The sequence below is a fragment of the Hemitrygon akajei genome, chromosome 27, assembly GCF_048418815.1.
Source record: "Hemitrygon akajei chromosome 27, sHemAka1.3, whole genome shotgun sequence".
NCBI classification, from domain to species: domain Eukaryota; kingdom Metazoa; phylum Chordata; class Chondrichthyes; order Myliobatiformes; family Dasyatidae; genus Hemitrygon; species Hemitrygon akajei.
Window position 1 is genome coordinate 53,573,175 of NC_133150.1, and position 13,750 is coordinate 53,586,924.

At 54.2% G+C, this 13,750-nt stretch overlaps 1 protein-coding gene across 1 annotated transcript in view; it reads right to left on the bottom strand.

The window, feature by feature from the left end:
- Window positions 1-9,976: 9,976 nt before the first annotated feature.
- LOC140717411 (rho GTPase-activating protein 30-like) overlaps window positions 9,977-13,750 on the bottom strand; it is a 111,207-nt gene continuing 107,433 nt past the window's right edge. Inside the window, exon 12 of the mRNA XM_073030958.1 lies at window positions 9,977-11,011. Coding sequence (XP_072887059.1) covers window positions 10,175-11,011 — 837 coding nt within the window. The 3' untranslated portion in view covers window positions 9,977-10,174. The remainder of the gene's footprint in view (window positions 11,012-13,750) is intronic.

The window sequence follows — 13,750 nt, forward strand, 5'->3', positions numbered from 1 at the left end:
CACATCACACACCCCCAGGACACAGGTCAGACACAGAGTGAAGCTGCCTCTACACTGTCACATCACACACCCCCAGGACACGGTCAGATACAGAGTGAAACTCCCCCTACACTGTCCCATCACACACTCCCAGGACACGGGTCACACACAGAGTGAAGCTCCCTCTACACTGTCCCATCACACACCCCCAGGACACGGGTCAGACACAGAGTGAAGCTCCCTCTACACTGTCCCATCACACACTCCCAGGACACGGGTCACACACAGAGTGAAGCTCCCTCTACACTGTCCCATCACACTCCCCCAGGACACGGGTCAGACACAGAGTGAAACTTCCCCTACACCGTCACATCACACACCCCCAGGACACGGGTCACACACAGAGTGAAACTCCCTCTACACTGTCTCATCACACACCCCCAGGGCACGGGTCACACACAGAGTGACACTTCCCCTACACCGTCACATCACACACCCCCAGGACACGGGTCACACACAGAGTGAAACTCCCTCTACACTGTCACATCACACACCCCCAGGACACGGGTCACACACAGAGTGAAACTCCCTCTACACTGTCTCATCACACACCCCCAGGGCACGGGTCACACACAGAGTGACGCTCCCTCTACACTGTCCCATCACACACCCCCAGGACACGGGTCAGACACAGAGTGAAGCTCCCTCTACACTGTCCCATCACACACTCCCAGGACACGGGTCACACACAGAGTGAAGCTCCCTCTACACTGTCCCATCACACACCCCCAGGACACGGGTCAGACACAGAGTGAAACTTCCCCTACACCGTCACATCACACACCACCAGGACACGGGTCACACACAGAGTGAAACTCCCTCTACACTGTCTCATCACACACTCCCAGGACATGGGTCACACACAGAGTGAAACTTCCCCTACACCGTCACATCACACACCCCCAGGACACGGGTCACACACAGAGTGAAACTCCCTCTACACTGTCCCATCACACACCCCCAGGTCACGGGTCAGACACAGAGTGAAACTCCCCCTACACTGTCCCATCACACACCCCCAGGACACGGGTCACACACAGAGTGAAGCTCCCTCTACACTGTCACATCACACACTCCCAGGTCACGGGTCAGACACAGAGTGAAACTCCCCCTACACTGTCCCATCACACACTCCCAGGACACGGGTCACACACAGAGTGAAGCTCCCTCTACACTGTCACATCACACACCCCCAGGACACGGGTCAGACACAGAGTGAAGCTCCCTCTACACTGTCCCATCACACACTCCCAGGACACGGGTCACACACAGAGTGAAGCTCCCTCTACACTGTCCCATCACACACTCCCAGGACACGGGTCACACACAGAGTGAAGCTCCCTCTACACTGTCCCATCACACACCCCCAGGACACGGGTCAGACACAGAGTGAAACTTCCCCTACACCGTCACATCACACACCCCCAGGACACGGGTCACACACAGAGTGAAACTCCCTCTACACTGTCACATCACACACCCCCAGGACACGGGTCACACACAGAGTGCAGCTCCCTCTACACTGTCACATCACACACACCCAGGACACGGGTCAGACACAGAGAGAAACTCCATCTACACTGTCCCATCACACACTCCCAGGACACGGATCACACACAGAGTGAAGCTCCCTCTACACCGTCACATCACACACCCCCAGGACACGGGTCAGACACAGAGTGAAGCTCCCTCTACACTGTCCCATCACACGCCCCCAGGACACGGGTCAGACACAGAGTGAAACTCCCTCTACACTGTCACATCACACACCCCCAGGACACGGGTCAGACACAGAGTGAAGCTCCCTCTACACCGTCACATCACACACCCCCAGGACACGGGTCAGACACAGAGTGAAGCTCCCTCTACACTGTCCCATCACACGCCCCCAGGACACGGGTCAGACACAGAGTGAAACTCCCTCTACACTGTCACATCACACACCCCCAGGACACTGGTCAGACACAGAGTGAAACTCCCTCTACACCGTCACATCACACACCCCCAGGACATGGGTCAGACACAGAGTGAAACTCCCTCTACACTGTCCCATCACACACTCCCTGGTATGGGTCAGACACAGAGTGAAACTCCCTCTACACTGTCCCATCACACACCCCCAGGACACGGGTCACACACAGAGTGAAGCTCCCTCTACACCGTCACATCACACACCCCCAGGACACGGGTCAGACACAGAGTGAAGCTCCCTCTACACTGTCCCATCACACACCCCCAGGACACGGGTCACACACAGAGTGAAGCTCCCTCTACACTGTCCCCTCACACACTCCCAGGACACGGGTCAGACACAGAGTGAAACTTCCCCTACACCGTCACATCACACACCCCCAGGACACGGGTCACACACAGAGTGAAACTCCCTCTACACTGTCACATCACACACCCCCAGGACACTGGTCAGACACAGAGTGAAGCTGCCTCTACACTGTCACATCACACACCCCCAGGACACGGGTCAGATACAGAGTGAAACTCCCTCTACACTGTCCCATCACACACTCCCAGGACACGGGTCACACACAGAGTGAAGCTCCCTCTACACTGTCCCATCACACACCCCCAGGACACGGGTCAGACACAGAGTGAAACTTCCCCTACACCGTCACATCACACACCCCCAGGACACGGGTCACACACAGAGTGAAACTCCCTCTACACTGTCTCATCACACACCCCCAGGGCACGGGTCACACACAGAGTGACACTTCCCCTACACTGTCACATCACACACCCCCAGGACACGGGTCACACACAGAGTGAAACTCCCTCTACACTGTCTCATCACACACCCCCAGGACACGGGTCACACACAGAGTGAAACACCCTCTACACTGTCACATCACACACCCCCAGGACACGGGTCACACACAGAGTGAAACTCCCTCTACACTGTCTCATCACACACCCCCAGGACATGGGACACACACCGAGTGAAACTTCCCCTACACCGTCACATCACACACCCCCAGGACACGGGTCACACACAGAGTGAAACTCCCTCTACACTGTCTCATCACACACCCCCAGGGAATGGGTCAGACACAGAGTGAAGCTCCCTCTACACTGTCCCATCACACACTCCCAGGACACGGGTCACACACAGAGTGAAGCTCCCTCTACACCGTCACATCACACACTCCCAGAACATGGGTCACACACAGAGTGAAACTCCCTCTACACTGTCCCATCACACACTCCCAGGACACGGGTCACACACAGAGTGAAGCTCCCTCTACACTGTCCCATCACACACCCCCAGGACACGGGTCAGACACAGAGTGAAACTCCCCCTACACTGTCCCATCACACTCCCCCAGGACACGGGTCACACACCGAGTGAAGCTCCCTCTACACTGTCACATCACACACTCCCAGGTCACGGGTCAGACACAGAGTGAAACTCCCCCTACACTGTCCCATCACACACCTCCAGGACACGGGTCACACACAGAGTGAAGCTCCCTCTACACTGTCACATCACACACCCCCAGGACACGGGTCAGACACAGAGAGAAACTCCCTCTACTCTGTCCCATCACACACTCCCAGGACACGGGTCACACACAGAGTGAAGCTCCCTCTACACTGTCCCATCACACACTCGCAGGACACGGGTCAGACACAGAGTGAAGTTCCCTCTACACTGTCCCATCACACACTCCCAGGGCACGGGTCAGACACAGAGTGAAGCTCCCCCTATACTGTCCCATCACACACTCCCAGGGTACGGGTCAGACACAGAGTGAAGCTCCCTCTACACTCTCCCATCACACACTCCCCTGGTATGGGTGAGACACCGAGTGAAGCTCCCTCTACACTGTCCCATCACACCCTCCCCTGGTATTGGTGAGACACAGAGTGAAGCTCCCTCTACACTGTCCCATCACACACCCCCAGGTCACGTGTCAGACACAGAGTGAAGCTCCCTCTCCGTTGTCCCATCACACACTCCCAGGGCACGGGTCAGACACAGAGTGAAGCTCCCCCTACACTGTCCCATCACACACTCTCAGGGTACGGGTCAGACACAGAGTGAAGCTCCCTCTACACTGTCCCATCACACACTCCCTGGTATGGGTCAGACACAGAGTGAAGCTCCCTCTACACTGTCCCATCACACACTCCCAGGACACGGGTCAGACACAGAGTGAAGCTCCCTCTACACTGTCCCATCACACACTCCCAGGACACGGGTCAGACATGAAGTTACAATGAAATGAAATGAATACTCTCTGAGACCGCTCACTGTTTGTATATCAAAATCTATTGATCATCCTACTGATATTTGTCCTTTTCCCATATTTCCAATATCCAATAAATCTGTTTGAGGAACACTCAGTTTGTGTGTGTGTGTGTGTGTGTGTGTTTGTGCATATGATAGTCAAACCTCAGCCCTACCCCCATTCCACCCCCACTCCCCAGTTCCTTACAGGTGTTTTTTTTTGGGGGGAGGATCATGGTTTGTTCTCAATGCTCACCCATCTCCGGTACTGCAATCAGCATGGCTGTGTGTACGAACTGTGTCACAGAGGGCACAAATTTGGTTTGGTCCCTGTCCTCTGGCAAGGAGCCAGATTATTGAGGGGGGGAAGTCCCTTGCAACCCCTGGGTGTGGGGACTCACTGAAAGCCTGTACCAATGGGACCCAGAGACAGACTCACTGAAAGCCTGTACCAATGGGACTCACCGGAAGCCTGTACCAATGGGACTCGCCAGAAGCCTGTACCAATGGGGACCCAGAGACAGACTCACTGAAAGCCTGTACCAATGGGGACCCAGAGACAGACTCACTGAAAGCCTGTACCAATGGGACTTGCCAGAAGCCTGTACCAATGGGGACCCAGAGACAGACTCACTGAAAGCCTGTACCAATGGGACTCACCGGAAGCCTGTACCAATGGGACTCACCGAAAGAATGTACCAATGGGACTCACTGAAAGCCTGTACCAATGGGACTCGCCAGAATCCTGTACCAATGGGACTCACCGGAAGCCTGTACCAATGGGGACCCAGAGACAGACTCACCGAAAGCCTGTACCAATGGGACCCAGAGACAGACTCACTGAAAGCCTGTACCAATGGGACTCACCGGAAGCCTGTACCAATGGGACTCACCGGAAGCCTGTACCAATGGGACTCACCGAAAGAATGTACCAATGGGACTCACTGAAAGCCTGTACCAATGGGACTCACCAGAAGCCTGTGCCAAGGGGGACCCAGAGACAGACTGACTGAAAGCCTGTACCAATGGGACTCGCCAGAAGCCTGTACCAATGGGACTCACCAGAAGCCTTTACCAATGGGACTCACCAGAAGCCTGTACCAATGGGACTCACCGGAAACCTGTACCAGTGGGACTCGCCAGAAGCCTGTACCAATGGGGACCCAGAGACAGACTCACTGAAAGCCTGTACCAATGGGGACCCAGAGACAGACTCACTGAAAGCCTGTACCAATGGGGACCCAGGGACAGACTCACTGAAAGCCTGTACCAATGGGGACCCAGAGACAGACTCACTGAAAGCCTGTACCAATGGGGACCCAGAGACAGACTCACTGAAAGCCTGTACCAATGGGGACCCAGAGACAGACTCACTGAAAGCCTGTACCAATGGGGACCCAGAGACAGACTCACTGAAAGCCTGTACCAATGGGGACCCAGGGACAGACTCACTGAAAGCCTGTACCAATGGGGACCCAGTGACAGACTCACTGAAAGCCTGTACCAATGGGGACCCAGGGACAGACTCACTGAAAGCCTGTACCAATGGGGACCCAGAGACAGACTCACTGAAAGCCTGTACCAATGGGGACCCAGAGACAGACTCACTGAAAGCCTGTACCAATGGGGACCCAGAGACAGACTCACTGAAAGCCTGTACCAATGGGGACCCAGTGACAGACTCACTGAAAGCCTGTACCAATGGGGACCCAGAGACAGACTCACTGAAAGCCTGTACCAATGGGGACCCAGAGACAGACTCACTGAAAGCCTGTACCAATGGGGACCCAGTGACAGACTCACTGAAAGCCTGTACCAATGGGGACCCAGAGACAGACTCACTGAAAGCCTGTACCAATGGGGACCCAGAGACAGACTCACTGAAAGCCTGTACCAATGGGGACCCAGAGACAGACTCACTGAAAGCCTGTACCAATGGGGACCCAGTGACAGACTCACTGAAAGCCTGTACCAATGGGGATCCAGAGACAGACTCACTGAAAGCCTGTACCAATGGGGACCCAGAGACAGACTCACTGAAAGCCTGTACCAATGGGACTTGCCAGAAGCCTGTACCAATGGGGACCCAGGGACAGACTCACTGAAAGCCTGTACCAATGGGACTCACCAGAAGCCTGTACCAATGGGGACCCAGGGATAGACTGAGGGGCTGTGTCTGTTGTTCACATGTTTCACCCTGCTGGGAGCGTGATCAGTTCTGAAGTTAGGGATCGGGGTAGAAGGGACAGGGAGAGCAGGAGCTGGAGGATTTGGCAGGGACAAAGTGGGTGCGGTTTAATACACAGTGAGGTTGGGAACAGAATGTAGGAGGGGAGGGGGTGGATGTCAGAGTGGACACATAAGGGGTAGGCAGTCTGCTCTCCTCTTCATTCCTGAAGCCTGGGCACCTACAACAGGCAGTGCCAGGTACTGGAGAGAACCAACACCAGTACTGTTCCCCCAAACCCCTCCCAATCCACTGAAACCAACCAATATCAGTGATTTCTCCCAGACTGATATCCCCTATCGGACAAACTACATAATTCACAAGCCTCCTTTCACATACTCTCTATTCCCAGCTCCAGCATGGGAAGAGATCACTAAGCTGACAGAGGAAGCAACTTGATAATATGTTTGAAGTCTCAATGAAGTAACACAACATCCCCACTGACTCCTGAGAATCTCCTGCCCAGGATTGCAACAAGTGTGGGATGGAGTTGGAACTCTGGAGCTGTTGACCGGGAGCACACAGAAGTCCTGTGGGAGCAGTGGGAGTGGTCTCCTCGCTTGCACGTCCCGACACACACTGCTGCCCTATTTGTGGTGAAGACTGACCTCATCAGTCACCTCAGGAAACCAGAGGGATATCCTCGAACCCAAGAAGCAGAGGAGAGCAGACAGGCAGCACTGACTCCAGCAAGCCTGCTGCCCCCGGCACTCTGCTGGGCCGACCAACTCCAACGCCTCTCTTCTGGGCAGCGGCCCTGCAGCATGAGGCCTGGTCCTTACTGCAAACCCCCTGCCGTTTGCCTAAAAGCATGATTTGGACTTGCAGAATTGCACATTGGCAATGTCCAACAGGGGCTTGCAATCACACTAAAGGTCACTGAGTTGATCGTTCTCTCTTAGACTGCATATTGCCTTCACACACCAGCACCTCTCTGTCGCAGGCAGCATCACGGACCACACCAAGACCAGCTCCTTCAGTTTCTACACCAACAAGCAACTCGCTGATGGGAAAGACCTGTAAGACGTTAAATTCTTGATGACCGGCAGTGTCGTACAATCATAAAAAGCAAATTTTTTAAAAGACAATGCCATCTCTGCTTGGCCCTGTAAGAGCCATTGTGTCTGAGCAAACCACGACCTTATCATCCAAATCTCAGATTTGTCTACTGCATACATACTTTAATAATAAATGGATCTTGAACCTTACACAATATGTAATTGCCTTTACTAGAGAGGACAACACTGGACCTTGGTAAATGAGGCTGGGGAAGTAGTTGAAGTGTCAGTGGGCAAGCGTTTTGGGACCTGCAATCACAATCTTGCTCGTTTCAAACTAGTCATAAAAAATAGAACTGGTCCACAGCTTATAGTCTCAAATTGGGCAAGGCTATTTTTGACAGCAGTAGACAGGGACTTGCAAAGATTGATTGCGAAGGGACATCTGGCAAGTGGGAAAATTTCAAAAGTGAGAGTGAGATCAGGGTTTGCATGTTAGAGAGAATGGCAAGGCTGGAGAGTTAGGAAACACTGAGGGAAGAGGCATATTGAGGCTCAGGCCAGGAAAAAGAGGCATGTGGCAGCTACAATCAAGTGAGCATATATCACAAGAGATAGAGGAGTATACTCGAGGGAAAAATCAGAATGGCAAGAAGAGGTCACGAGATAGCTTTGGCAAAGAAGGGAAAAGGATAGTCCAAACAGATTGTAGAAGTATCTGAAGAGTAAAGAAATAACCAATGGATGAATATGATTTGTGTGATTGCCTATATGTGGAACCATAGGAGATGGGAGAGGGCTTAAACAAATACCTACTCCTTGTCTATGTTTACCATGGAGAAGGACACAGAAGCTGGTGAGTTCTGGGAAGTGAACAGGGATCTTGGTGTGTGTCAACTTACAGAGGAGATGTTGGAGGTCTTTAAACATGTATAGATGGATAACTGCCCAGGAATCACCAATTGCTTCCTGGGCACAAGATTTGGCAGTTACTGGAAATCTTGAATCACACACACAAAATGCTGAAGGTCATGCAGCATCTACAGAGGGAAATAAACAGTCGATGCTTCCAGCCAAGACCCTTCATCAGGACTGGAAAGGAAGAGGGAAGAAGCCAGAGTAAGAGGTGAGTGAAAGAGGAGTACTGCCTGGTCTACTGTGTTCCTCCAGCATTTTGTGTGTGTCAACCTGGCAGATGATAGGTGAGACCACATGAAGGGTAAGGTGGGTGTATCCTGGGATATTGTGCGAAGCAGGAGAATAGATTGCTGGAGTCCTGGCAGAGCCTTTTCTACTTTTGTTACCCACAGGTGAGGTTCTGGAGAGTGACTGATGTTATGCCTTTATTTACGAAGGGCTGCAAACACAAACCAGGAAACTGCAGGTCAGTGAGCCTAACGGCAATGGTGGGAAGGTAACCTGAGGAGGTTCTGAGAGAGAGCATCTACCTGCATTCAGAAAGGCAAGGACTGATTAGGGATTGTCAGCATGGGTTTGTGTGTGGAAAATAATGCCTCACAAATATGTGTTTTATGAAAAGGTGACCAAGAGGATTGATGTGGGCAGGGCTGTAAATGGTGTCTACACGGACTTCAACAAGGTCCATGACAAGGTCACGTGTGGGCCGGTCCAGTAGGTTAGTACTCATGGGATCCAGAGCAAAGTGGTTGCAGTCAGTGGGTGATGGTGGAGAGTTGTTTACAGATGTGAGGCCTGTGATCAGTGATGGGTGCTCTGCTGCTTGTCATGAGATTGTGGGTGGTCTGGTTGGTACATCTGGAGATAACACCTAAACTGGTGGTAGGGTGAATGGTGAAGAACAGGATCTCCGTCGACTATGAAAGAGACAGTAAAATGCAAATGGAATTTAACTCAGACAGTGTGAAATCTGGGTGGGACTTAGAGTGAATGACAGGGCCCTGGGGAGTGTTGTATCACAGACAGACCTGGGGGGTACGTAGTTACCAGGAAGACATGGGGGGTGCAGAAGGCAGAAATGGCAGCTTTCCTTCAACAAGCCACTGGAATTAGAATGTCTATGTTACAGATATACCAAACGTTCTTTAGGCCACAGGTAGAATAATGCATGCAGTCTAGTCTCCATGGCCTTGTCCTTTGCTCCACAGGTAGAATATTGTGTGTCTTTCCAGTCCTGATAGCCTTGTCCTCTCCACAGATAGAATAGTGCATGCAGTTCTGATCTCCATTGTCTTGTCCTTCACTCCAACTGGAATATGTTGTCCCTGAAATCTCTCCATCCTGCTTTGAAAATCTTCCCAACAGTCAAACGTCTCTAACTACGGACAGCCTCCCTCAACCAACTTCTGAGAAGTTCTTGTCTGATGGGGTCAGAGCAGGAATGAAAGAAAGACAGGGTTGTAAAAGAGAGAGGAAGAGGAAAACGAGGGGAGAGAGAAGCCTGAAAGAGAGGAGGAGGGAGAAACCAAGCACACTGCCACACAGCTGTCTTCTCCCAGATTATTTATTACAGCTACTTTGCATACTCTGCGCTTTTTACAAATACAGTAAGCAGCAGCTTCAGATTACAGAGTCTGGGGCCCTTCCCTCTGTTTTCCCTCAGTACCCAGCACACCCACCCACCACCATGAGAATCCCTCCCTTATTCCTTGGTCACGCTGCTTGTTCCCTCACTTCGTGGGATCGTCACTCCGAGTCCCCCATCTCGAGGGCCAGGGAGCGGCAACGTGGCTGTGGCACCATTTCCGCATGGGAGGCCCCATCCAGGGGCGGGAGGTTCCCTGCAGGGGGGAGGCTGAGCCTGTCCCGTGGGGTGGGTGGAGCGGGACCGCTAGACGGCAGGGAGTCGCCGCGGGTGAAGGTGCGGCCATGCGGCGAAGTAGCCCCCTGCTGGTCCCGTCTGCGGGCAACAGCCTCATCGAAGGACTGGCTGCCCTTCTTCCTCCAGGCGTGGGAGCGGGCAGCGGGGCTGGGGGTCAGCGGCCGGGATCGGGCCTTCAGTGCCGGTGGCAGCATGGTGTAGTGGGGCTTGGGGGGCACCACCGGCAGTGCCCGGCACATCTGGGATTCCACCACGGAGCTCTCCAGCCGCATGGGCACGGCCGTCAGCTGCGGCCCCTCCATGCCACCTTCCGTAGGTGCAGCTTCCCTGCCCAGCTCCTCCTCCTCCTCCTCATCCTCTTCCTGCAGTGACGCCCGGTCTTGTCCATCCGAGCACGTGGCCCAGGACTCCCCGCTCTCTTCAGCCTGCCCAGCGACGCCCAAGTTCAGATGCTCGTCGTCCTTCTCCTCCGCACTCCCATCGCAGAGGTCACCCTGTCCAGCGGGGGCTGCTGCGGCTGAACAGCCCTCGCGAGAGCCAGCATCCCTGGGCCCCAGCAGAGTCTGGTCCAACTCCTCCTCAGAGACTCCACCATCTGGCGTTGGACAGCAGAGGCTGGAGGGAGGGCAGAGTGGTAAGACCTCTTCTGGGCCCCACTCATCCTCACAGGGAGGTTCCACCGAAAACTCTTGGAGATGGAGCTGTGGAGCGAGGAGGAAAACAGATCAGCAGGGTAAAACACAGATAGTCCCACCTCGCGGTCAACAAACTCATCCCTCTGTTCCTCCACACCCACTTCCCAGTCCCCACAACCATCTACATGTTCTCCCACAGCCACTTCCTCATTTCTCTAGACCCATCTCCCCATTCCTCCACGCCAACATCCCAGACACACACACATCTCCCCACTCCACCACACCAACACCCCAGACACACACCCATCTCCTCATTCCTCCACACCAACATCCCAGACACACACCCATCTCCTCATTCCTCCACACCAACATCCCAGTCCCAACACCAATCTCCTCATTCCTCCACACCAACACCCCAGACACACACCCATCTCCCCACTCCTTCACACCAACACCCCAGACACACACCAATCTCCCTGTTCCTCCACACCAACATCCCAGACACACACCCATCTCCCTGTTCCTCCACACCAACACCCCAGACACACACCCATCTCCCTGTTCCTCCACACCAACATCCCAGTCCCAACACCAAACTCCTCATTCCTCCACACCAACACCCCCAGACACACACCCATCTCCCTGTTCCTCCACACCAACATCCCAGTCCCAACACCAAACTCCTCATTCCTCCACACCAACACCCCAGACACACCCATCTCCCCACTCTTCCACACCAACACCCCCAGACACACCCATCTCCCCACTCTTCCACACCAACACCCCCAGACACACCCATCTCCCCACTCCTCCACACCAACATCCCAGACATACATCCATCTCCCCATTCCTCCTCACCAACATCCCAGACACACACCCATCTCCCTGTTCCTCCACACCAACACCCCAGACACACACCCATCTCCCTGTTCCTCCACACCAACATCCCAGACAAACACCCATCTCCTCAATCCTCCACACCAACACCCCAGTCCCACATCCATCTCCCCATTCCTCCTCACCAACATCCCAGACACACACCCATCTCCCCATTCCTCCACACCAACATCCCAGACACACACACACCTCCCTGTTCCTCCACATCAACACCCCAGTCCCACACCCATCACCCCACTCCTCCACGCCAACATCCCAGTCCCAACACCAATCTCCTCATTCCTCCACACCAACACCCCAGACACACACCCATCTCCCCACTCCTCCACACCAACACCCCAGACACACACCCATCTCCCTGTTCCTCCACACCAACACCCCAGACACACACCCATCTCCCCACTCCTCCACACCAACACCCCAGACACACACCCATCTCCTAACTCCTCCACACCAACATCGCAGACACACCCATCTCCCTGTTCCTCCACACCAACACCCCAGACACACACCCATCTCCCTGTTCCTCCACACCAACACCCCAGACACACACCCATCTCCCCACTCCTCCACACCAACACCCCAGACACACACCCATCTCCTCACTCCTCCACACCAACATCCCAGACACACCCATCTCCCCACTCCTCCACACCAACATCCCAGTCCCAACACCAATCTCCCCATTCCTCCACGCCAACATCCAAGACACACACACATCTCCCCACTCCACCACACCAACACCCCAGACACACACCCATCTCCTCATTCCTCCACACCAACATCCCAGTCCCAACACCAATCTCCTCATTCCTCCACACCAACACCCCAGACACACACCCATCTCCCCACTCCTTCACACCAACACCCCACACACCAATCTCCCTGTTCCTCCACACCAACACCCCAGACACACACCCATCTCCCCACTCCTCCACACCAACATCCCAGACACACACCCATCTCCCTGTTCCTCCACACCAACATCCCAGACACACACCCATCTCCCTGTTCCTCCACACCAACACCCCAGACACACACCCATCTCCCCATTCCTCCACACCAACATCCCAGTCCCAACACCAAACTCCTCATTCCTCCACGCCAACACCCCAGACACACCCATCTCCCCACTCCTCCACACCAACATCCCAGACACACCCATCTCCCCACTCTTCCACACCAACACCCCCAGACACACCCATCTCCCCACTCCTCCACACCAACATCCCAGACACACCCATCTCCCCACTCTTCCACACCAACACCCCCAGACACACCCATCTCCCTGTTCCTCCTCACCAACATCCCAGACACACATCCATCTCCCTGTTCCTCCACACCAACATCCCAGACAAACACCCATCTCCTCAATCCTCCACACCAACACCCCAGACACACACACACCTCCCTGTTCCTCCACATCAACATCCCAGTCCCACACCCATCAACCCACTCCTCCACACCAACATCCCAGTTCCAACACTAATCTCCTCATTCCTGCACAACAACACCCCAGACACACACCCATCTCCCTGTTCCTCCACACCAACACCCCAGACACACACCCATCTCCTCATTCCTCCACACCAACATCCCAGACACACACCCATCTCCCTGTTCCTCCACACCAACACCCCAGACACACACCCATCTCCCTGTTCCTGCACACCAACATCCCAGTCCCAACACCAAACTCCTCATTCCTCCACACCAACACCCCAGACACACCCATCTCCCCACTCCTCCACACCAACATCCCAGACACACCCACCTCCCCACTCTTCTACACCAACACCCCCAGACACACCCATCTCCCCACTCCTCCACACCAACATCCCAGACATACATCCATCTCCCCATTCCTCCTCACCAACATCCCAGACACACACCCATCTCCCTGTTCCT